The 25,778-nt window shown below is 38.9% G+C and overlaps 1 protein-coding gene across 2 annotated transcripts in view; it reads right to left on the bottom strand.

The window, feature by feature from the left end:
• Positions 1–17,948, bottom strand: part of TADA (tRNA arginine adenosine deaminase) — a 37,136-nt gene extending 19,188 nt beyond the window's left edge. The window contains exons 1-3 of one of the 2 annotated variants that reach the window (XM_089424707.1): positions 17,400–17,948; positions 13,755–17,289; positions 13,508–13,595 (exon numbers count right to left, since the gene is read on the bottom strand). In XM_089424707.1, the coding sequence (XP_089280833.1) occupies positions 13,508–13,595; positions 13,755–17,284 (3,618 nt within the window). In that variant the 5' untranslated portion in view covers positions 17,285–17,289; positions 17,400–17,948. Of the gene's footprint in view, positions 1–13,507; positions 13,596–13,754 lie in introns of both variants that reach the window. The other variant, XM_089424706.1, reaches the window with a different exon arrangement.
• Positions 17,949–25,778: the final 7,830 nt, after the last annotated feature.

The raw sequence follows: 25,778 nt of genomic DNA, 5'->3' as shown, positions 1-25,778 counted from the left end.
TCTATATTTTGGACACTCTATTTTGATGGCTCTAACTACCTTGAAGGTGCAGGTGCTGGGAGCATTCTCATTGACCCACAAGGGAACCAACATCTGATGGCCAGCCAGTTGGAGTTCACGTGCACCAACAACACGGCAGAATACGAAGGCTTGCTGCAAGGCCTGAAAAAAGCCATTGATATGAAGGTAAAAAATCTTAAAGTTTTTGGTGACTCACAAATAATTGTGGACCAGGTAAGGAAGAGGATACACTACCATTCACCACACCTAGTAAGGTACCAGCATGAGGTATGGAGCTTAATTGACAGTTTTGATTCTTTAAATATCACATACATACCTCGAGGGCAAAACCAAGATGCCGATCTGATGGCTGGTATGGCTACAAAACTTCTGCTTGATTTTAGATTAAAGAAGAATAAATGTTATGTTGAATTGATTTTCAGACCATCCGTGCCTGATAACATCTCAAATTGGCAAGTGTTCGAAGAGGACGAGCAAATCCTTGAGTTCCTGCATTGCGAGAAGACATTCAAGAATGTAGTCATTGATGAAAAGGAGCATGACAGGCTTATGAACGAGAGGGAAGATGAGGAAAAGGATCAATCCAATATAATTCCCAAGTCAGTTGTCAAGATGGAGCACTTGTATGACCTGTATGATAAATTCAAAAAGCCAACTAATTGCAAAACGCATAGCTCATCCATGAAGTATGAATCGGTCAACCTTGGAACCAAAGAAGACCCAAAAACTGTTAATTTGGGCTTGGGGTGCTCTCCACAAGAAAAGGCTGCATTTGCCAAGCTATTTAAAGAATACAAGGACGTCTTTGCATGGACATATGGAGACCTAAAAACCTTTGATACCAGCATTATGCAGCGTATAATTCCTTTGGAAAGGAGGCTAAGCCCTACCAAAAAAAGCTTCGTAAGATGCATTCGAGCCTAGAACCGTTGGTGAAGAAAGAATTAAACAAAATGCTGGATGCTAAAATCATCTTTCCGGTCAGACACACCCACTAGGTAGCCAATCTCGTGCCAGTAAGAAAGAAAAATGGAGATATCAGGCTATGTATCGATTTCAGAAACCTGAACCAAGCATCGCAAAAGGATAACTATCTGTCCCTTTTATGGAACACATTCTTCAGTGCATTTCTGGGTCTGAAATGTTGTCCCTATTAGACGGGTTTTCAGGATATAATCAAGTGTTGGTATCTAATGTGGATCAGCTTAAGACAACCTTCAACACTAAATGGGGCACCTGCGCATATTGTAAAATGCCTTTTGGAATTATTAATGCGGGCGCCACATTCCAGAGAGCTATGGACGTAGCTTTCCGAGGGTTGATTAACAGATCAGTGGTGGTTTACATGGATGACATCACTGTGTATTCATATCACAGAAGGGATCATATTTATCACTTGAAACGGATTTTCGAAAGATGCCGAAGGTATGGAATATCGTTGAATCCCAAGAAGAGCGTCTTTGCAGTCACAGAAGGGAAACTACTGGGTCATCCTCTCTAAAGAAGGGGTTGTTATTGATCCTGAAAGAATAGAGACCATCATGAAAATACAACCCCCAGCAAATAAAAGGGCAATGTAATCTTTCTTCGGGAAGATCAATTTCGTTAGGAAATTTGTCTCAAGCTTCGTAGAAATAGTGTCCTATGCAACTAATCATGAAAAAAGACGTTGTGTATAAGTGGAGCGATGAAGCTAAGAAATCATTTCAGCGAATCAAGGAGGCCATCGCAAAAGCTCCTGTGTTGGTCAGCCCCAATTTCGGCAAGGAATTCTTCTTGTACACTTTTGCTTCTGATGTTTCATATGCCGCAATTCTCACTCAAAAAAATGATGATGGCAACGAAGTCCCTATTTCTTATATGAGCTCTAACCTTCAGGGAGCAGAACTGAACTACCCAGACGTGGAGAAACAAGGCTTTGCAATTTTCAAAGCCGTAAAACACTTCCGCCCTTATTTATTAAAGGCTAGGACTAAAGTAATCGTTCCCCATCCTGCTGTAAGAGCCCTCTTCGTGCAGAAAGAAATGGGTGAACGGAGAGGGAATTGGATCACCGCACTTCAAGAATTCGACCTCGAGATTAAGCTGGCAAAGATAGTTCGAGGGCATGGATTGTGCAGGCTAGCAACAGAAGCCTTGGCGGACAGAGAAGGGACATCCGAAGAACCAGAAGCGCGAAGCATGCAAAATGAACAAGTAGAATTCAGGGAGGAGCCCCTATGGATTAATGAGACGCTGATGTGTGAGCGCGAAACATCGGAAGCCCTTTTGGATCCTGAGTCGTGGTATTACGACATACGCTTTTATCTCACACGGGGAGCATGCCCTGAACACATGGATGCATCACAGAGGAGAGCGCTCAGATTGAAATCTAATCAGTATCACTTGGTCAATGACACATTATACAGAAAAAATTATGATGGAATCTGGCTGAGGTGTTTAGAAAAGGATGATGCCGACCATGTCTTGAAAGAAATGCATGACGGCCCAGCAAGTGGTCACTATGACGGAGAGACCACTACTCACAAAATATTAAGAGCCGAATATTATTGACCCACAGTGTTTAGAGACTCGCATGCCTACACTAAAAAATGCAAGGTATGTCAAACTGCCGCAGGACGAGAAAGAAAGCCAGTCGTTCCCCTCAGGCCCATTATGATTTATCGCCCATTCCAACAATGGGGCCTGGATGTCATAGGCGAGATCACTCCAAACTCTTCACAACAGCATAAGTATATACTCACAGCGACCGACTACTTCACCAAATGGACCGAAGCCATCCCGCTTCGGAAGGTGAACGAAGATGAGGTAATATCATTTATTGAGAAATTCATTATCAACAGGTATGGCATTCCTGACGCTCTCATATTTGATAATGCTTCTTACTTTTCATCACTGAAATTGACTGAATTTGCTATTGATAAATCAATTCACATAAGGTATGCATCGAACTATTACCCCCAAGGAAATGGAGTTGCAAAGTCCTCAAACAAGAACCTCATACGCATAATCCGTAAATCTGTCGTTGACAACCAGAGGAACTGGCACAACGCTCTAACAAATGCCCTTTGGGCCGATAGGGTCACCCCAAAAGTGGCCTTAGGAAACTCCCCATACTTCCTCGTCTATGGACAGGAAGCCATCTTGCCTCCAAACATTACCCTTCCCTCTTTATAGCTCTCCCAAGCTTCAAGAGGAACCCCTTCAGCCTTGCTTCAAGAAAGGATCAATCAACTGGTGAGGTTGGAGGAAGAGAGATAAAGCCATAAATAAATTCAGAAATCACCAAATGATTGTGAAGAGGTGGTTTGATCGCCATCTGGCAAGAGATAAATATTACCAAATAGGAGAGCTAGTCCTGAAATGGGAAAAGTTGAATGAGCCAAAAGGTAACCACACGAAATTCCAACACTTATGGTTGGGCCCATTCCAAATTGAAGAGAAAATTGGTCAGGGAACTTACAGACTGAAAACTTTACAGGGAGAAACTGAAAAACTCCCTGTTAATGGCCAGCATCTTAAGAGATACTTCCAGTAGCCACCACATGGTGGTTACCTCCTGAGTAAGTTAGGATTCATTTTATTTTTGCTGATAACTTAGTTACATTTTCGTCCTGTCCTTTCCTGTTTTACGCAAAGTTTATTTTCCTTTTGAATTTCAGTTCTTTTCAGCCAACGGATTTCGGTCCTCCACTCTCGTTTTCACCTTTATAACTCCCTTTAGATTGTCCTCATTCGCCACCTTCAGCTCTTGCCTCCCTCATTAACCTGCTGATGAGTCTGCCGATCCTAAATTCATCGTTACCTTGCAAATCAAACAAACTTTCAATGAGCCTATGAGAACTTGGAAACCAGCTGTGGAATTCAAATTGAAGCCACTCACTAGCATCTGTTGGGAACTAGGTAAGATCTGTTGATAACCTGGATACCTGGAGCATGTAGGGGCATCTTTATAAAACAAAAATGTGTAACTACAGCTGGACTGGCATGGAGGAACGCTGCATTTTAAATAAATCCCACTCAGACCTAGCCTATGCTTGCCTACAAGGTTTGCAGTTATTCTCCATTGGTCCCATCCACCACACTAAATTCTCCAATACCTGTCATCTACAAGTAAATCTCCTTTCATGGGCTAAACTCACTGTCATATACCATGTGGAAAATCCAATTGTGCTCTAGTCCTTGTGCCTGAAATTGGAAGGACTTATTTAAAAGAAAATGAAATGTCAAGTCCTTGTGCCAATCTAGAAGGACAAGTTGTTTGGGAAGCCAATTAGAGTAAGGACTATTGTTGGGCTCAGAGTACTGGTTGACATAGCAAGCCCAACCTTGCTTAAGCGGTTTAAAAATATGGCATGATCCATGACTGCGCCCCATTCAATCATATGAAAACACGGCACTGAAATTCTCATATAAAGTGCAGATAAACATATCTACATCAAGTTTGATGAGCAATAAAGCGCTGAGGTACACACCTAAACAGGTATTGACAAACTAGTGATGGCCCCGAAAGGATTTTTGAAAGTAGGAAACAGGTAAAGGAAGGTCAATAAATTCCATAATATTACCATTGGAGAATGCCTGTCAAAACCCTATCAGTAAGTAGAAGTTATTTGTCTTTATCCCACCTGAAGCAATTAATGTTGAAGTGGAACCCATGCATGTCCATCTATACAGTTTGCATTTCAAGTTTATCTTAACACCCTGATGTTCTATTGATCCAAGGTTTATTTGGAAACAGAGATAACTGGTTTCGCCCAGCGGTTCGCCATTTGTTGTGGCCACAACCACCACCCTATTAAAACCTGCCTTGATAGCAATTTTGAATGGGTCCCCTAAAAAAGTTGATCTTTCACCTCTCTGAATGATCTGTTTTATCCCAGAGACTTTAACTCGTTGCCAAGTCAAATCTTCAATGCCTAATGGTTAAGCCCCCCTCTTCAAATATCTGTCACATGGTTCATCTCTAACCCTTTCTAGCCCCTCATTCATACCCTCCATCGGGACCTTTTCAACCCTCAAAAACCTTCTATCGCACCTTATTTCCATTAGAACTCTTTATAATGGAAATGCTTCACAAACATGCATAAATCACCCTTTTTGCCTATCACAATCAACACTGCGCACCGCTGTCTTCCGAACCCGATGGCATTATTAACCCAAATATATATATTTCGAGTCCGGAGCCATATCGCATATCGCAATCGGCGGGGTCCGGGGCTTATATATAAGGCACGCCACTATACTCCGAACCTGACGGTATTATTAACCATATTATATATATATATATATATATATATATATATATATATATATATATATATATATATATATATATATATATATATATATATCGGGTCTGGAGCCCCATCACATATCGCAATCGGCCAGCTCCAAGGCTATATATATATGGCACGCCACTGTCTACCGAACTCTAGGGCTTTATTAACCGCAATATATATATTATCGGGTCCAGAGCCCCAATCGGATATCGCAATCAAGGGATCCCAAATGTTATATGTAAGGCACGTTGTGATATTCCGGACCCGCCGACAACTATGAATCTGGGTATATAATATTTCAAGTCCGGCCCTATGGCCGAACGCGGGTTTTCCCGTATATTCCTATGTTTTTCGAAAAGTCTTAAGGTCAGGATTTTCAAAGGGAAGTCTTACATTGCGGACCCGCCGGGATCATTAAACACAATTGCATAAATTATAGAGTCTGGAGCCCCAATCGCTTATCACAATCGACGGAGTTTAGCGTTTAAACATAAGGCGCGATGCGATTAAGCGGACCCGACGATAACTATAGGCCCGGGTGTATACCATTTCAAGTCCGGCCTTATGGCTCGGCCGCGGGTTTTCCCGTGTTTTCCTGTGTATTGTGATGAAAGGTTGTGGTCCGGGTTTTCAAGGGAAAATCCCGTAAAATGAATAGGTTTGTCCTGGAAACATTGTTAAGGCAATCCTTGAGTAAAATTGAATATTAGGGGCAACGAGAATACATGTCACAACAAGGTTCGGTGGTTTGACAATTATAGTTGCTCAGAGTTGCAAGATTAAATAGAAACTGTGGTTGAATGCAAGGTTTGTGTGTGATCATGTTGTGTTGTTTCATAATCATAAAACTAATGTTAATTATCTCTGCAGGCGAGGAGTAAAAAAAAACGCATGAGCAGATCCGGAGAGTCCATATATGCGGATGTGTCGTTTAAAGAGGCAACCTTAGGCGTTTTCGGTCGAGTTCCACGTGTTGCCTGTGTATTCCAAAAGTGAAATTGCCCCAGGTTTCATCATGAAGAGATGACACACAGTCATCCTCTTCTAATCAACATCTATTCATTTCCCCAGGAAATGAAGCGCTCCAGTGACAGGAAATGCCTTCTATGTGTCAGCAGTGACACCGATTGTTCTACATCTGTGTATTCTGATCTGTATGTTGAAAAGAACAGGGGGAAGGCGAAAGGTTAAGGGAAGACCGAGAGTCATTTCCAGCTGATATAAGTATTACCTCCAGATAGGAGAAGGGGGCTTTTTGTTTGGAGAGAACAACTTTGATTTATTGTGAATAAAGAAGTCTGTTTGGTTCAAGAAGGAGCCTGTTGTTTCAGATTTATTTTCCTTTTCTCTCATATGTTTAGAATCAGTGTGTTGTTGCTGGCATAAAGATAAATGTGATTTGCTTTGTGCATATTGATAACAAGCAGTTCATGGTTATTCCTGGTTATTTGAATATGATTCAATAGCATTGTTAATTCATGAAAGGTTGTTGATTCGAGACTTTGTTAAACATCAGTTGCAAGTGTTATTTGTATGAAAATGAATGTATATTCTTGTATAAGTAACTGGATTGCAATTAGGATTTAATACAGCCTTGTTCTTATTGAACCAGTAATTGATTCATTTGGACTTTCTATATATGATGTTTAACCTCTTTTGTTATGCTCCTGTAGGATAGTTAGGACTACCTTAAGTAGTGAGAAGCAGTGTAGATAGGATTTGATACATATAGGTTAACTGTTTCTTTTGTTGATTTAATTGAAGTCTTCCTCAAGGAAGCAATCTCTCAACACCTTTAATAGTTTACGGGATCCTTTAAAACCCGTTGGAGCTAGCCATCCCAAACAAAAGTAGATCTAATTGGGGTCTGTGATCGGGTTAGTTCCTCTTGTTGGTATAGCGAAAATTCGCCATGTCAACAGGGTTGCACCCAGTGTTCAATGTGGACCACCTTCGACCATACTTCCCACCATTGCTAGACACATTAGACATTACAGAACAATTCACACCTATAGAGTTAAATCCAGATTGCATGGAACAACCCACAACGGATTGGATCATGGACACGTAGATCAAGCACACTCGCTAGCAGAAGATCCAACTGTATCGAGTTGTCAAAGTAGGCCAACTCCTTCACTAGGGCAAGTGGCTCACCAGGGACCAAGTTCAACAGAAGTTTCCTCATCTCATGGAGGAACTCAACGCAATGGGGACCATTGCTTCCTAAGGGGGGAGGAATGATCCAGGTGGATATTGGTGGCCACCCGCCAATTCCACTTGGACCCCCACCATTGTTTCTTTCAGTTTTTCAGTTTCCTTAATTGTAGCACAGTTTACTATTTTTAACAGTTTTTCAGTTCCTAAACTTCCGGAGCCGTTTTGAGGCCCTAAAAACATTTTTTTTGCCAATCTACCGCCAACAATTTCATTTCTAAAATCATCTTTTAGGTTGTAGTTCTTAGAGAGATCTTTCCAACGAGGTATCATGCGCGTCAAACGGAGATAATATGACCAAGTCGCGACCCCGGAAAGTTGGTTGTCCAACTAACCCCAACGGGGCCCATAAACTCTTGGTGTTACATCTCCTCGGGTTAGGGTTTTGGTTGTTTAGGGTTTTCTCTTATTGTTCAATAATAAAAACGCCCTTGAGCCTCATTGTAACGGAGTTCAAAGACATGTATCCACCACATCTCTTCTCAGAGATAAGCTACCATCGCCCAAGCTAGTCTTATTTCCATTCTGTTTGTAAGCATATTTCAATATTTGATATTAATGAAATGAAGTGTTATTTCTACTACATCCTTGTCTTTATGGTTATATCTGTAATTTGTTGCATTCCTATTTAAATCTGGATCATAGAGTCCTGTAAAAGAATGTTTGTTGGATTGGCACCTTGGCTGTGACTCTTCTTATGAGAATATTTCAATTTGAGAATATCCTTGCATCGGTTGTGCAATTATGAATACCTCCCTAGTTAAGAGGGAGTGTTGAAAAATGTAACTATGTTTGGTCTTCATAATTGTCTATGTATCTATATCATTGTATATTTATTGTAAAATAGTGAAAAAGAAGAAAAATAAAAGTATTGTTAAGTATGGGTTTCATGCTCTTTTATTTGTCTCCTAGGTCAAAAAACATGCATTTCATGCTTCTAGGGTTTGTCATGAGTCAAAAGATTTTTTGTCATATGTATTAGACCCTTCTTGGGCTATTTGTATCAAGAAAGATAATTTATTTTGTGTCAAGACAGTCAGATTTGCCTCCAAGACCAAGTCGGCCCTACCTGTGACAAGTCGGCCTTGATGTGGTTATTCGAACTCCTCGAAAAAGGTATATATTGGAGGAAACTTCGACCTATTTGTGCATCTAATGATCACAAGTTTGATCTGCAATAAAAGAAGGAGAAAGACTAGAGCAAAGGACAAGAAGTCAAGGAGAAAACAAAAGCAAAGGGAGAAGACTTGAAATTTGACCTTTTTTTCACTCACATGTGCAAGTTCTCTAGGGTTTCTGGGCAGATTGCAGGTCTGAAGTTGTAGGCCGAGATTGCAGACCTGATGTGAAGGATGAAACCCAGATTGAGGCAGAATTTTGAAGCGTTGACTTTCGTTGTCTTTGAGAGACCTTGACTTGTTTTAAGGAGAATCCTTGGGAGGGTTGACTTGGTGCTTGGAGGGAATCTTTGTCTTGGTCTAGAGGTCTTGGATGTCTCATTTTGTCTTGGTTCTATAAGAAGAAGAGAATTTTGATTGGGTTTTCCCCTAGGAGAGGGGTTTTGCCCAGGCTGAAATCCTACATACTATGTTCTATTGTTCTTGTGACCTTCATGTTCTTTATGGTTTGATAGTTGCTTGATGAAAAGAAGACATAAGAAGATAATATAATTCAAATATATCACAAGCTATTATCAAAGTAAGAAAATCTTTTTTGCCTTTTGATTTTCTAATAAATCAAAGAGAAATAGGGTTTGAATATTATAGAGAAGACATAATTAAGCCATTTGTTGATGTGCCATAATTAGTTCAAAACAAACTTTCATTTTATGCAAGAATAAGGGAGAATCTTTATAGATGCACACCATCACAATCATGAAATTACAACCAAGTAATAACATGCAACAATGAAGTAGTACAACCTTCTTATACAATAAGCAACCAACAATACACCAATTTATCAATATGATTTCACCACAAGATTAAGATACCCATAATGTGCCACACTAAACTTTCTTCCTTAGCTAAACCAGCCCTGAAACATGGAGTAAACAGCCCTAACCAGCAAATTACAACAGCAAACTCCAATTGTCCAACGTCACATCAAGAGTTACGGAGGATTTCACCTCAACCCTAACATCCTCTTATTGAAGCAAGACTACCCTTCTTCAAAAATTATTTCAGCAACAAAAACAATGGCAATCATTGCAAACACCCTGCTCATCCATGAAGGAGAAAAAGAGATATTGAAAACCTCCTGAAAGATCTTCATATAAGCTTGGAGGGAAACTCCCACAACTCCAACCATGCCTTTAGCAAATGAATCTCTCCAACATTTATATCATTCAAATCAAACCCCAATTCATAAAATAACATTTATTTCTGAAAAGCCCTAGAATCCTCCTTGAGTATGCTTTTTGAGTTAATAAAATAAGCCCATATTGACACTTGTCATCTTTCTATTTCATAAGATCCTTTTAAAACATGCATTTATTATTCATTTAAGGGTTTGACCATGTCAACAATGCCAAATGGCATCTCTTTAGGGAAAGATCTTTTCTCCAAATATGCAGAAATGCCTCAAACAAAATGTTGTCAACACAAAGCCCTCCTAAAAGGTGAAATATGCCTCCAAATATGTAGAAAATGCCTCGAACAATGTGTTTTTAACCCCAAATAGCTCAAAGGGTGAAATATGCCTCCAAATATGTGAAAATGGACTAAATAATGTGTCTTGCCCCCAAACTTTCTCCTCAAAAGGGAAATGTGCCTCCAAATATCTAGAATATGCCTCGAATAATGTGTGATGCCCCGTCAAGTCACTTTAATATGCTTTAAATTCTTTCTTGCCAAAACATCCCTCTTTAAGGGGATATATTCATGATCAAGCAACCAAATGTTCTTCTTTTTACCCATGGAGTAGGATGCCCCACATCAAATGACCCATATTTGACCATCCAAATGCCTTCAGTGCCATATGTCATCATTCTTAGCAAGGCATTCCTTCTTTAGCTTCTTTCTTCACCACTTGTCATGCCTTGGGCTTCATCTATGATAGTGTGTTTTGCTCGTTTGGACTTTGTCTTGCCTCATGCCATGCACTACACCTCCCATAATGTAGATCATTCCTTTTCTAGGGTTGTTTCTAGTCCTTACATCACAATAAATCATACTTTGACACTTTTTGAGGTAGGGCATTCATCCTCTAGGGTTTTCTTGCTTTCTCACATCCTCCATCTACATGGTCTAGGATCTTGGGCACAACTAAGGCACAAGGCTCCTCATTAATGATGTGACAAAGGATAGTGTAAGCCATGCCTCCAAATCAGTGTTAAGTGCACTAAAGTAGAACCTCATGATGAAATGTCTCCGAAAATGTCGTCATTCCTACCTCTCAAGTCTCTTCCTGCAACCTATGACAACCACTGAACTCCAAGGATCTACTCTGCTGGTGATAGAAGTAAGGCCCATGAAAATACTAAATGAACCATGCATTTTCAAGGGGTAACAGAATGGAAGGAATCTTGACCAAGTTTTAGGAATTCAATTGGGAGACCATTGATAATAGCAATTTATTAGTTTGTAACTTATAAATAGCTTCATAAATAATGTGATGGAGAAAAATATGAACGAGAGTGTGTGTGGCCAAGTATGATAATGGATGTTTTGTAGTATCTCCAATACATGGTCAATAATACAACATAATTAATGATGACGATAAGATACACATATGATGATGATAAAGATTTTTATAGGCTTCTGCTGCAGAATCATACCCTTTAGAACAGTCATGACAAGCAGACTTGCTTTCATCCATTTGTTGTATACTCATCAAGTGGGACTATTTATTATGGTTTTGGCCTGTTAGGTCTATTGCAGGTGGTATATCCTTACTCTTATTAGTCAATCCATTTTTCTTTTCCCATTGGTCTTTTAAAACAAACTTCGTTTCCTTCACTCCTGGTTATCTTCCACTTTGTTCTTTGCCCTTCCTTTGGATTCATACTTGAAAAAAAAAAGGAGCAAGAGAATGAAAATATTGAAAGAAAAAAGTGCCACCCCCGCCCCATAAAATTAATTAAAAAAAAAAAAAAAAAAAAAAAAAAAACTCACTTCCAGCTGCATGAAGTGTTAAATTCCTTGAAATTCTGCAACTGCTATGATGAACAATCTGAAACTAATTTCCTTTCACCAAGACACAAAATTTCTTAAAAGTTAACACCCATAAGCAGCGGAATAAACACAAAGATAAAAAAACAACAGTCACAGACACACCCTGCAAAACCTCGACCTCTGCTCCTACTTCCTTGTGGCTTGCCAGGCCCTATTTCCTTGCGCTGGTTCCTCATATTTCCTAGCACAGTCTTGGCCCCTATTATTTAGGAAAATCCTCCTAAATCCTAGTACAAATATGGCAGCAAGAAGTCTCTCTATCACAGCATATAGGCTCCTCCAAGGAACGCTCTCACAGCAAGGCTCTCACACACAAAAACTCGTGCATACAAGATTGAATAAATCTGTGCCTTCGCCCTTCCTTTATAGGCTCGATCCATGCTAAAATGAGGCAATTAACAAATTTAGAACAGCAGTTGTGATTGACAAGTTAACTGGATTCAAACTGAACTCTCTCCAATCATAACTTGGAGTTATAACTAAACTGAAGCTCCCAACTCGTCTTATTCCAAACTCAAACTGCCACTTGAACTGTAGTCAAACTGAAGGAAGGATCCTCATGACTGGTCCTCCAACACTACGCATGAATTTACCAACTCCATGAACTCGTCCATGGTCAAAGGAAAGACAAACTCAGCCTTTCCGGCTAAGGCACAAGCCAGAAGACCTTCTCTCGCTACAATTTTCAACATGATGCACAGTCCATCTCTGACAAAAATTTTATCGTATCTTTCAACTGCATTAACCACAGTACATGTCTTCTAACTTCACAATTCTATCTTTCGTCTTCTATTGTATTTGGTCCATCCACTCTGCTCAGTGTTCTATTTTTCTAAATTAGTAAATTAGTTCTCATATACTTCTATTTTTTGTTGTTCTCATCTTTAGCTCCCATAAGTCTTGTCTGTTTCCTCCATTCTACACTCTTTCTACCATCTGTTGCATCCATTACTGCATCTGCCACTATCACAGGATCAACATTGTAACATGGAATTAGAATGGAAAGGCTTTGTTATTGTCATGCACAGTTCAAACTTGACATCATTCTTGGAGGAAGATGCAGGTGGCCAGTTTAGCCCAACCAATCTGCAGGCTGTCTCTAATTCAACCATGATACTTTATAGTTGTTGCTCACTTGCCTTGTATATGTGATAATGTTCGGTGATGAATCTGTAACTGTCCACGCTAGTATAGCCACAATTTGCGGGATTTGGTAGCTATTAACTAACATTTGTTCCCTATTGAAGTTCACCTTCACAATAAGTTCAACGTTGTCAAACTGTTGGGGCTCTGGACTATTTGATGACTAATGATGCCAAATTAGGGCAACTCACAAATAAACATGAACAAATTAGAAGGAAGTTGGAATTTTTGTGACACAAAAGAGGTGAGGAGGAGGATATTAAACACATAGTACCATAAAGCATAAATATTTGACAATGACACAGTAAATAAAAGAAAACCAAGGAGAGAACAATTGACTTCCAGCTTCAATGACCTGCTAAAAAAAGGCACTAAGAAGAGTTGAACACATCTGAGACCAAACAATTTCAACAGATACGAAAACATGTTATTATATTCTATTTTATTCCAAAACACCCAAGTCCTATGAAGAGGATCTAGGACTGCAAAAGCACAGTTCATGGATAAAACAACTGTGAGCAATCTCCCAAATGCATGTACTAATGTATGTTCATCCACTGATGCAAAGGATCAAATCACCCCTAAAAACTAAGAGTAAGACCATAACATAGTTAGTGTCAGTGTATCGAGCCTCCTTGTAGAAAAGAATGAGATCAGGGAAACTGAGTGAAGTACCGCAAGGCGCCATGTCTTAAGTTGATTCGAAGCATAACGAATGCAAAGCATTTCTGCATGTGCAGTTGCATCTCTGTTCTCCTCCACTCTGGAATATGCAGTGTCAACCAATCATAAACAGAAAATCTCAATTTGTGAAGGGTACTTTCAGGACTGTAAAGAAACAATTTAATCACTACAACAGAAAAGCTAGGATCAAATGGCATCACTGAAATGCCATTGCAACATTGCACAGTCTGGTACTCACAAATTATGGGCTCGGGCAATGATTCTTCCATTCTGAACCAAAACAGCACCCACAGGTACTTCCCAGGCATCTGCAGCCATTCTGGCCTCAGAGAGAGCCTCTCTCATAAACTTTTCATCTTCTTGTCTCTGCTCACTTTGCAATATAAGTGCTTCTTCCCATAAAATGAAAGTTTCCTTGGGAACTTGATTGGTTAGCTTAAGTTTGCTGGTCATTTTTTCCTTTTCTTCAATTTCTGAACTTTGAACCAATTCCTGGATGTCGTCATGTTCCTCTATTTCATCCTTGTTTACCAGAGATATTTCTCCCTTTCCCCTCTCCACACAATCATGTTCTTCATGTGACCCACTTGGAACGCGTCCAATAGAAACTGCTAATTCATCTTCTAGTGATCCTTCTGAAACCCATTGTATAGCAGCCTTCTGCATCTCTACCTGTTTGGTTCCCTCTGTTTTCTTTGTATCTGCAATAGCAACCAATCGCCCTCCCTTTCCCCTTATCTGCCTTTCATGTCCGTTTCCTGCACTTGAGACACGTCTCCTTGTTAACTGTGAATAATCCAAAGAACTTTCTGAAGTTGATTTTTTAATAGGTTTATCTGCCTTTTTTGCTTGGGGGCTCTCAGTTTCTTTCAAATCTACAGTTTTACTTGGTCCTGTACTCGAAATAACAGCATCTACCTGTCTCTTGGCTGATATTTTCTTTTTATCCTTGCCTTTTTTTTCCTTTGAGGTGTACTCCTCATCCTCCAACTCTGGAACAGAAAACCATTCCTCACTATCTGGAGATTCAGTAGATGGTCTTCCTGAACCTGATTTCATAGTAGAGTTTTCTGAGTCCACATGCGAACTCCAACCCTTACTGCAAAGTTCTGCTATAGAGCTCCACAGCCCCCTAGAATGTCTTCCAACAATAATCTTTCCATCTGATTTGGAAGCAGTAGAGTTACCTTCCTCCAATCCAGCAATGTTTTTTTGCAAATTGTCTGATGGCTCTTCAGAAGTCAATGTTTCAGAACCCCTTTCTTCTTTTTCATTACCTGAAGAATGTAGTTCCTTGGATTCTTCTCGTGAAGAGCACCCTGCAATAGCCCAGACTTCCTCTGAGGGACCTCCGGCAGCAAAATTCCCAGATAATAGCTGAGAATTGTGTGATTGAGGGGGAGATTCCTCTGAAATTTTTTCATTCAATCCATGGTTCTCAGTTCCTTCAGCTGAAAACATTTCCAAGCTACATTCTGATTCATCAGAAAGTTTTCCAGATGCCGATTTCCCAAACATTGCCTGTGTGTTCGTGTCTGTGGTGTATTTCTTCTTTTCCAGTTCTGTGGTCATTCCTAAGATCTCATTACTTGAAGATTTAGAACGGAGATCACCGGAAAACTGGGAAATTTTACTGCTTGTTTTATGGTCACTAGTGGATCTTATTTTCTCCACTTCTGTAGCTGCACTGAGGACGCCATTGCGAACCAATGTATAAGATGAAGTTTGCAACATATTCTCAGATGTATTATCAGCTTTTCCAGAGCTTGTAGTGGATTTATTTTTCTCTGCTACTAAAGCAGAGGCTTCACCATATACAGGTTTAGACGATGAAGTTTTAAACAATCTCTGGGAAGTTTTGTTGCCTTTCTCATAATCCACATTAGAGATCTTTTCATCCAGTTCTATCCCTGAGCTCAAGACATTGCTGCTTCCAGATATATGAGAGGATTCTTTGAAAACCTTCTGAGAATTACTATTGGAGATTGCCAGGAAACCCGATCTCTCAGATGCAGTTTTTGCATTCTCTTCTGTTGTGCCCCTTTCTTCCTGCAACTTGGCACTGGAACTTCTCCCATTTTTACTAATAAAATCATCCTGCTGTGGAAAAACCAACTTTTTAGTGGTGCTCTCAACTCTCTCTTGTTCTTTCAACTTTGTAAGAGAACTCAACCCAGCAATCTCACTTGAATAATTTGACAGCATGCCAGGAGCCAGTTCTCCCCTCTCCTTTTGCAATATTTGAGCTGATTTCTTCCTTGAGTCCAACTCATCCTGTTGTCGGAAAACCAATGTTTTGGTGGTGTTCTCAACTGTCTCTCTTTTCGCAAATTCTGGATCCGAACTCCACCTAGCAGTATTCCTGGAATGATCAGATGACAAACTGGAAACCAATTTGCCTCTCTCCTTTTGCAATGTTTGTTCCATCAAATCCAATTTATCTGGTTTGAAAACCAACTTTTCAGTAGTGTTCTCAACTGTTTCTTGCCGCACCATTTGATCTAGATGCTCCCTTGAATGTTCACCTAAGCCCAAACCTACACCAGAACTTTGCCCTTTTTCCAATGAACTTGTTTCATCCTCTCCAGAGTGTGTCATAGAGACCTGTCTCATATTCTTCGAATTATTTGAAGGCAGCTCAAAACCAGATTTTTGGGTACTCTCTTGTACTGTTTCCTCCTGCTTTTGGAACTTCACAGCAGAAATCCATTGCACATTTCTTCTCAAACTATCTAACATTTTTCTAGGACCAATTTTTTCAGTCTCATTGCCCACAGTTTCCTGTAGAAGCTTTGTGAATCGACTTGAACTGTTTAACGATGTATCAGAACCAAACTTCTCGGTACTCTTTTTAATAGTTTCCTCCCTCTTTTCGGGATAAACTGTAGAAGACCATCTCACACAACTGTCCAACTGATTCCATCTTTTCCCCAAAGCAGTTCTCTCTGCGCCATTTTCAAATGATCCTTCCTGCTTTTCCATTTCTAAAGCACAAATCCAGTTTAGCCTTCTGTTCTTGGATTCTAATGCAGAAATCCAATTCAGCCTGTTCTTCCATCCATTCATCGATGTATCTAAGCAGGACTTCTGGCATGTTCCTTTCTCACACAACGACTCTTTCTTAACATTTTTCTTCTGCGCAAAACCGGTGAATTTATCCCACTTGTCCTCGAACTCCAATGGTTCAAATCCCTTTCCGGCATTCTCTTTCTCCGCAGAACACGATGTCTGTTTCCCAATTCTTTCCCCAATTGCTCTTTTTGCATAACATGATTTCTCCTTCCAAACTACTCCTAACCCAGACACTGTCCCGGAGACTTCCGAAGATCTTAATATTTCCCTTCTCTTTGATCCCTGAGCCCTTCTGCGTCTATCTTCTATCAAGAAACTCAACATCTCCTGAACCTCCCCGGTTGGCTCGTAACCCTGCAACCCTCCAATACATGCTTCTTCTTCCTCCTCCTCTTCTTTTTCCTCCCCCCATCCCAAACATCTGCAAATCCTGTCCTGGCCTGGATATATAACACCAGCACGCTTTTTCTGTATGTGACAACCATTATTCCCTACAACTCGCCTATACCTAGAGCTACAGATCAGGGCAGACTGTCTCAACCCACATGAAACTTTTAAACACGGTGAAAAAGAGTGAATGCCAGTTGATGTTGGGGTTTGTTGTTGTAAAAAATGGTTGCAGCAACAGTCATTCAGATAACAGTCTATACTTCTTCCCCTCCTCAAACTTGTAGTTGAGCTTATATGCATATACATTTTGGCTTCATAGGGGATTATATTCAATCAAAATTTCTACCAATATGGAATCTTATGAAACTGAAAGGGATCAGTACAAGCAAAAGGCGTATAATGAATATAGACGTGAACTTACCTTGAACTGCTTCTGGTTGATAACCTTGAAAGCCCAGAGAAGCTTTAATTGTTTTCTTCTACAACCCATAAACATTTAATATCTATTCACATTTTCCTGATGCAGAACAATTGATCATAGCACTTTTGATGATAGATGCATCGTATATATGACCTTTTCTCGAGGATATAGATTACGACTTTAGACTTGTCGAAAGTCTCACAACTGTTGCCTGGAACATTAATTTTAAGAGGAGATACTGTACTTTTTAGTGGTCAAACATGTTGAGTTACAGATAGAAATGCTGAGAGGGAGAAAAAACCATGCTAACATAATTTTATGTTATTGTGTGCTCCAGTACACAAGCAACAGACGGTCCAGCCAGAGCAAAAGTATTTTGTCAGGTGAGCACATCGTTTTCCTAATTCTGCGATTACACGCAACGTTAAATCAAATATGGCTTTTCCGTTTCCAATAGAGATTCCCTGGTTTCCATTAAAGCATACAGGTCCTTGTGCCTTCCACAAACTTGGGCTGATAGGGAGGACAGTAACTGAGGGTGCTTTCATATTTTAATAGATAAGAGTTTATTTCACTTTTAATTATAAAGATGAGATAGATGTCGAGGATCATATTTGTACTTTCTGTGATTCTTGTGTGAATTGGGGGAAATTTATAATAATTTAGTGATTTATCACACTGGTTGAATGAAAACTATACAGTTTAGAGCGCTATTTGACTTTTAATTATAAAGATGAGATAGATGTTGAGGATCATATTTTTACTTTTTGTGATTCTGGTGTGAATTGGGGGAAATTTATAATAATTTAGTGATTTATCACTCTGGTTGAATGAAAACTTTACAGGTTAGAGCGCTTTTTAATTGGTTTTTAAGGGTGTTTTTAATTGGTTTTTAAAAATTAGTTTAGATTTATTTTAATGCTAGATTTATTAAATGTAAAGAAGGATCAAAAAAATTTACTCTAAAAGAAGTTTGTATTTAGAGAGATTTGATACTTCGGGGGTTGGTAGATCTGATATTAAGATGGAACTAGGCTGGTTTAATTATTAATTTTATGTTTTTTTATTTTATTTTGATTGAGTGAAAATGTTAAGCAAGACATTACAACATCTTTACCATATTGAGTCGGAGATTTTTTTTACCAAGTCAAAATGTTAAACATGACATCACAACATCTCTACCATACTAGGCTAGAGAGTGCCTCTCAGTGTAATTAGGAAAAAATTATGTTAGAGCATTTTAGTTTGAGTGGTTTGGTAACAAATTGTTTCCACAACTAGGTGAGTTCAAGTCTCAAGAAACATGAGGTTTCCCATCTCCTAGGAGTAAATGTCACTTGTGAAGTATTTTCTATTACAGATTGTCTCATATCATGGGCCCAGCATGCCAAGCCTTATAGGGTTGTCCCATTTTATACATTTTGGGGGATTTGGCGAGCTAGGAACAACCTCATTTTTTAGGGTAAAGTCCCATATAGCAAGATGGTGGCCCTCAAGATCGTGGAATTCCTCAATGAAATTGGTCCATGGCATCCCAAGGTTCCTTCTTGATTAGTCACATTGGTTGATTTGGATGGTATATTCCCCAAATGTTTCTTTCATTGTGCATCTACAAGGGGAAATTGTGGTTGTGGTGTATACCTTCGTATTGAGCCCTCTTCTCTATATCATTTTTTCTGGTCTGGTGGGTCTAGAGACAATTGCGGGGCAAAGATGATTGCTTTATCGGGTGCTCTTCAATTGGTCTCTTGGATTGGCATTGAGAAGGATGTGATCATTGATGACTCCCTCTCTATAATTTATTGGATACAGGGCAGGTGTGATATGGATGTCCCTCCTCTATGCAATTGGATGTAATGAATCTGAGATCTGAAGTCTACCATACTTGATGTGTCATTTCAGCATGTATACCAGGAACAAAACCTAGAGGCGAACACTCTTTCCAAGCACGATGTGGCTCGCTTAGATGGGCATATGGTTAATGAATATATGGTCGATGGTATCATTTGCGGCTAAGGTTATTTTGAGATCTGATGGAGAGACATTATGTTCTCTTACCCATAAATTTTGTACTTTGTCTGTCTATCCCTGTTTTGTTATGTTTTTTGCTCCCAGTATGAGTATTTATTTGACAGTCTTATTGTAGTGTTCTCTTGACATATCAGTGGGCATTTTTCGGTTATATGTCTGGACTTTACAATCCGGCTTGGGCAAGGCCTGTGATAGATGTAAGCTGATGTAAATCAATCTTCGCATCTAATGAAGACATGTTAAAAAAAACAAAACAAAACAAAACAAAACAAACAAACAAACAAACAAAACAAAAACAAAAACAAAAACAAAAACAAAAAACAAAAAAACAAAAAACAAAAAAACAAAAACAAAACAAAACAAAGACTAGCTCGATACTACATTTATGAGTAGTTATATCTGGTATAATAGTGATTTTTCCAAGTTACCAAAGATTATGTTAGAGGGTCTTAGTTTGAGTGGTTTTTAGTTATCTTTACATCTTAAATTGTTCTCCTTACATTTGCAGGGCAAAGATGATTGCTTTATCGGGTGCTCTTCAATTTGTCTCTTGGATTGGCATTGAGAAGGATGTGATCATCGATGACTCCCTCTCTATAATTTAGTGGATACAGGGCAGGTGTGATATGGATGTCCCTCCTCTATGCAATTGGATGCAATGAATCTGAGATCTGAAGTCTACCATACTTGATGTGTCATTTCAGCATGTATACCAGGAACAAAACCTAGAGGCGGACACTCTTTCCAAGCACGATGTGGCTCTCTTAGATGGGCATATGGTTTATGAATATGTGGTCGATGGTATCATTTGTGGCTAAGGTTATTTTGAGATCTGATGGAGAGACATTCTGTTCTCTTACCCAGAAATTTTGTACTTTGTCTGTCTATCCATGTTTTGTTATGTTTTTTGCTCCCAGTATGAGTATTTATTTGACAGTCTTATTGTAGTGTTCTCTTGACATATCAGTGGGCATTTTTCGGTTATATGTCTGGACTTTACAATCCGGCTTGGGCAAGGCCTGTGATAGATGTAAGCTGATGTAAATCAATCTTCACATCTAATGAAGACATGTTTATGTTTTTTCTTTAAAAAAAAAACAAAAAAACAAAACAAAAACAAAAAAACAAAAAACAAAAACAAAAACAAAAACAAAACAAAACAAAAAACAAAAAACAAAAAAACAAAAAACAAAAAAAAAAACAAAAAACAAAAAACAAAACAAAACAAAAAAACAAAAACAAAACAAAACAAAAAAACAAAAACAAAACAAAACAAAGACTAGCTCGATACTACATTCATGAGTAGTTATATCTGGTATAATAGTGATTTTTCCAAGTTACCAAAGATTATGTTAGAGGGTCTTAGTTTGAGTGGTTTCTAGTTATCTTTACATCTTAAATTGTTCTCCTTACATCAAACAATTTTAAGTGTGTAAATTAGTTCTTATTTTTTTTTCACGACATTTTGAAATTTTGAAATTATTTTAATTTAAAATTAATTATTACCCCGATGGGCTTAATAATGGTTGAGCCAAACCACACTAATGCATATCTTCAAGTCATTGAAGAGCCATCCAGAGGAGGTACTCCAATTGAGACACCAACAGAGATTCGGTCAACAACATTTAACGTTTAAGCATGTCAAGGAGCAAGGTGGTGGAGTGCATGGCTCCGATATTAAATTCCCATGCACACTCTCTACCCTTTAGCCGTCAGTCACTCTATTCCATTTACTCTGTGCAGTCAAGTCTGAAGATGGTCATTCACTATGACGATATTTTCATCAAGGGATTGGGAATGTTCGTGATATATATATAGAAATATAGTTATTTGTGAGCACTCTTACCTTTGCTTCTTTGATAGATTTGGCATTCCAGAAGGCAACAACACTATGAAAGATAGTCTAGTCATGCATCGAGTTGAAGGATCGGGCCCTCCTAGATTGGTCCCTTGGTCTCTACGGACTCTACTCGCTTCCTATAGTCAACATCCTCGTGCTCAGGTTATCAACTGGCCTCGCCACGAGGGGAACCTAGTAAAATGATTGTTTTCTTTGCACTTTCAATTAAACAATGCTCAAGTTTATTTCTCTAGTTCTATTTGGTCTCTCCTTTCCATAAGTCTCTGGTTATTTATGGCACTTTGGGGACTTCTAGTTGGTGGCCTAACTCTGGTTCCTTCGGTTGGTGTTGCACTTTTGATCTTTTCTCTCCCTTTCTGCAGCTCTCCATGCTCTCTTCTCACTCTCCAACATAGGGATCCATTCTCCTTACCTTTGGCTTCTTCCCAATTAATGGTTCATATCTTTGCAGTGTTTTTTCTTCACTCCTTAGTGATGTTTGGGCGAGTTTTCTTGAGGAGAGGTGAGAAGGGGAAGTTGTGGCCAGGCAAGTCACCCTGCCCCCATACCTAGGCTCAAGCATTGACAGCAAGATTCCAAGAACATTTTCCCTTGGCAGCACCAAGCGACTTATCAGTCTTGGAGCACGAATTTGTTAAAGAGTAACAAGAGTTGTCAACTTCTAAAGTTTTGGCAAAGGTTTGAAATTGGGTGCCAAATTTAGGCACTCCCAGACCGAGAAGAAATAAATATTTACACATGGTCAATTTGTACTAACTCATCAAGAACTTATTCAAGAAGGTCATGTTCAATCGAAGTGAAACAAGAGATGAGCTCCTCCTCAAGATGGAGGAGCTCCATTTGTTGTGTAAGATTATGGATGGGTGATTACAGTGACTAGAAGAGGCTCTGCTCCCAAACATAGCACTCCCTCCTCCTGCCAATCTAGAGCCTCCCGCTCCTGCAAGCTAGTGCACATGATATCCACATGGCGACATGCCACCAGTAGTAAGCTCAGAAGTTCTATCTGGTTTTTAGTTTTTCTTGCATGTTAATTGTTTTATCTCAATCAATATGGCTCTCATAGCCTCATTTTGTAACTTAGGGAGCATGGTCACACTGAGCTTTACTATGGCTTTTTTGATACATTTTAGCTTCATTCCTCATTAGACTTCTTCACCTGGTTTCCATTTTGGCAGGGCAACTCTGATTAAGACGCCTATATGTATTATGCATTATACATATTGTTGTAGCATTTTTTGGTTTTGATAAGTTAGAATAAATTAGGCAAAAAATGAAAATGTATATACAAAATGTTAAGATAGGATATGGACAAAAATAATATTGAATAAAAAATGTTAGGAAAATTTTGAATAAATATGTCCATATCAAAGAAAATGTTAGGGTAGATGCCCTAAAAAATAAAGGCAAAATAAAATGCTAGGTTAGACAGAAAAGAAAATAGAAATAAACCATGAAAGTGTGCAAGTCTAAATGCCACTACTATTTACTTTTATGCATAATAATGATTGTGTGCAACTTGTTATTCATGCCACAATCCATGGTAATCAAACTGTTTAATCTTGGTTATTCCATGCTTTGAATTTTATGTTTATAGATCAGAGAATAAAATCTGACCAAACAGTTTAATCTTGGCAGATCATAGTTAGGTAGAGAAAATAAAAGGAGCTCATAAGCTTAATATGAGCCCTTGGATGATATAAGGTTAGAAATAGAGTTAGATTGTTTATAAAAAGAAATATTGAGTTGCTAGTTCAAATGCACTCTAAAAGAATAAGAAAAATGTTAGGAATAGAAGGGTAGGTAGAAGTTAAAGGTTTTGAAATGTTCAAATGGTTATTTCCTAAAGTGTAATATCACATCGCATAATTCATAATAGAATGAACCATTGGGCGGAAGCAAAGAGCGATGTGCGATGTGTGATAATGCTGTCAACCGTTGGATGACTGTGGATTCCTGACCGTAGGATCTTATCGCATCGCATCGCTCTTAAGGGAATGAAACATTAGGCTTAAGAAAATGCAATATGCGATATTCTATCCCTTTATTCACTAAATCACCCAGACCCACATCCGCCTATCATATCCTTTATAACCATTCATTCCCCGCTATTACGATAAACACCCATTAACCTCCGCTCCACGTAACTTCATTTAGCCTCTGCCTGATTAATGTTAAACCCATCATTAACCTTCAATAATCCCTTACCGCCAATGCTTAAAGCACTGGGCCCCTCCCTAAGCCCATGCTCTATCACCCGCTCGCTTCCCTCGCCCGACTGCCATTAAATCAACTCTCGTCTAATCCAACGCTCCACATCTATATCGGCCATGCCCAATGTCCGAACAATACCCATTCGATAAAGCGGTTTTCCTCGACCCCCCTGAGGCTACATGTCACGCTCTAAAGTATATCGTGTGAGCCCTATTCAAAGCCACCTTTGCCTCATAAGCGGTGCGACGACCCTTTAAAATTGCCTCCTCGCCAACCCGATAAACCGCCAATTATTCAAACATTCGTGCCATATTAAAACTTGCCTGTTACACTTTAAAAACCCCAAAAACTCTTGTTTTCATGCCTTACGCCCGTTTCACAATTTAAACCATTAAAACCCTTCAGCGCTACCCTGAACCTCTGTGATGCCATTTGACCTCCAATTACATTCAGGACGCTACCACAACTCCTTCCTCAGGCGTCCCTGTGTAAACAAAGCCATCAATCACCTTCCTCCTGAACCTGTGTTTTCTTAACTATCGTTGTGTTTTGCAGGTAATTAGCCAAAGACTTGAGCATTGGATAGACAACTCTAATATCAGTGGCAGAGTCTATCTATTCTAAGACTCAACAAGAAAACTGTTAAAAAGTCTATAAACATAGAAGAAGACCATTACACAAGGAATAGAGAAGAAGACAATTATGCCGAGCCTTGAATATTAAAACAGAGGATCAACGATACAATTCACATGATTAAAAACACTTAGGGATTCTTTTTTTCATCCTGGATCAAATCAAGCATATATTTTGGGTAAAGCCCTCTTTTAATAAATACACCGAGATGGATGAAATCTACAAAAGATAACAAGCATTTCTATCCCATATAAGAAATGCTGAGAAGAACTAACAGATTTACTTAATTAAGATAATTGAACAGCATTCAGCTTTTGAAGGAACAGTCAACTAGCTTCAACCTCCTTTCAACTTTTTCAGTGATATGTCATCAAACAGCACAACACTAAAGCAGTGCCAGATCATTAGACAATTTTATTTTTGATTGTGTAAATAATCTATTTTTGTAAAAGCAGTTTAGGATATTTTTTGTCCTACTGTTGTATAAATAACTCTCTTCACGAGTTATCATGGGTTGCACCCTTGATGAAGCATTTCTAGATACAGTTTGCGTTTCATGTAAGTTTTTCCAGTATCACTCATTATGTTTTTCTTCATATTCTTATGACTTTACATAGATAACTAGGTAGGAATAATTGTGTCTCAATCTATTCCTATAAGCTTTTTGAAGTGATAATCATTAAAGAGAATGGATTAATGGATTGTTTGTTTAATTAATTCCCTCTGAATCAATAAATCATCAGCATCTCATTGTAAGCATAAGCATATTCTCTTGAACCTTCTGAACATCGGTCAAAGGTTTTCACACTTATGATTATGCAATTATCTATCTAAGAATTGTGATAATCATATTATTTTTTGTTTTCTGCTCACCACTATTCAAGCTTTATCACTGTGTGAAATTTTATAGCAGCCCTTTACTGAGATATTGATATTATTCAAAGGGTTAGGTATATCAGTTCTATATTTGTTTTATTCATTGGTCTCCCAAATCAAAACAAAAACCCCCAAAACATTTATCTTAGATGCTCTGGCATAATAGCTGACCATTATTATCTCAGAGGTACAACATCGAACTGGCGCCATTGTCGGGGACTCGAATTCCATTAAGTTTTCCTAGGGCAACGATATGTATTCTATTCCTTTAAGGTGATTAAAGGTCTAGAAAGGTTAAAATCCTTCACCTAGCGACTCCACTCTCTCAAACTGGCACCTTTTAAGCACACCAGATCTCGTTCAGAGGGTAACCTAGTTGATCCTTTGTCAGATCTTGATTTTTTTTTTTGAGAAAAGCCAGTTCTAAAAGGGGACATCAACCCTCTTCTTCTTCTTCTTCTTCAGTCTTACATTCTGAAGATTTACCATCATTTGATCCTTATAGTAACATTCCATCCAGTCCAGATTACTCTCACCTATCACCTAGGGTTGCTGAACTCTTGAGGAGAGGAGTTGATTTTAAATCAGCATTCCTCATTCATTCATTTGAAACTCATCCAGAACCCTCACTACCACCAGGATCTCCTAAAACTGAATCTGACTTAGGTGTTAATTTACGAGAATATAAACCAACAGATTTCATATCCCCTACCACTTATTCATTTCCTCCCACTTTTGGACAACCTGAAGCTTCTACTTCTGAA

This window comes from Pinus tabuliformis, chromosome 4_2 (genome assembly GCF_031772625.1).
Source record: "Pinus tabuliformis cultivar Carrire ecotype Pingquan chromosome 4_2, CPIR1, whole genome shotgun sequence".
NCBI lineage: Eukaryota > Viridiplantae > Streptophyta > Pinopsida > Pinales > Pinaceae > Pinus > Pinus tabuliformis.
This window is presented reverse-complemented; position numbering and strand designations above follow the sequence as displayed.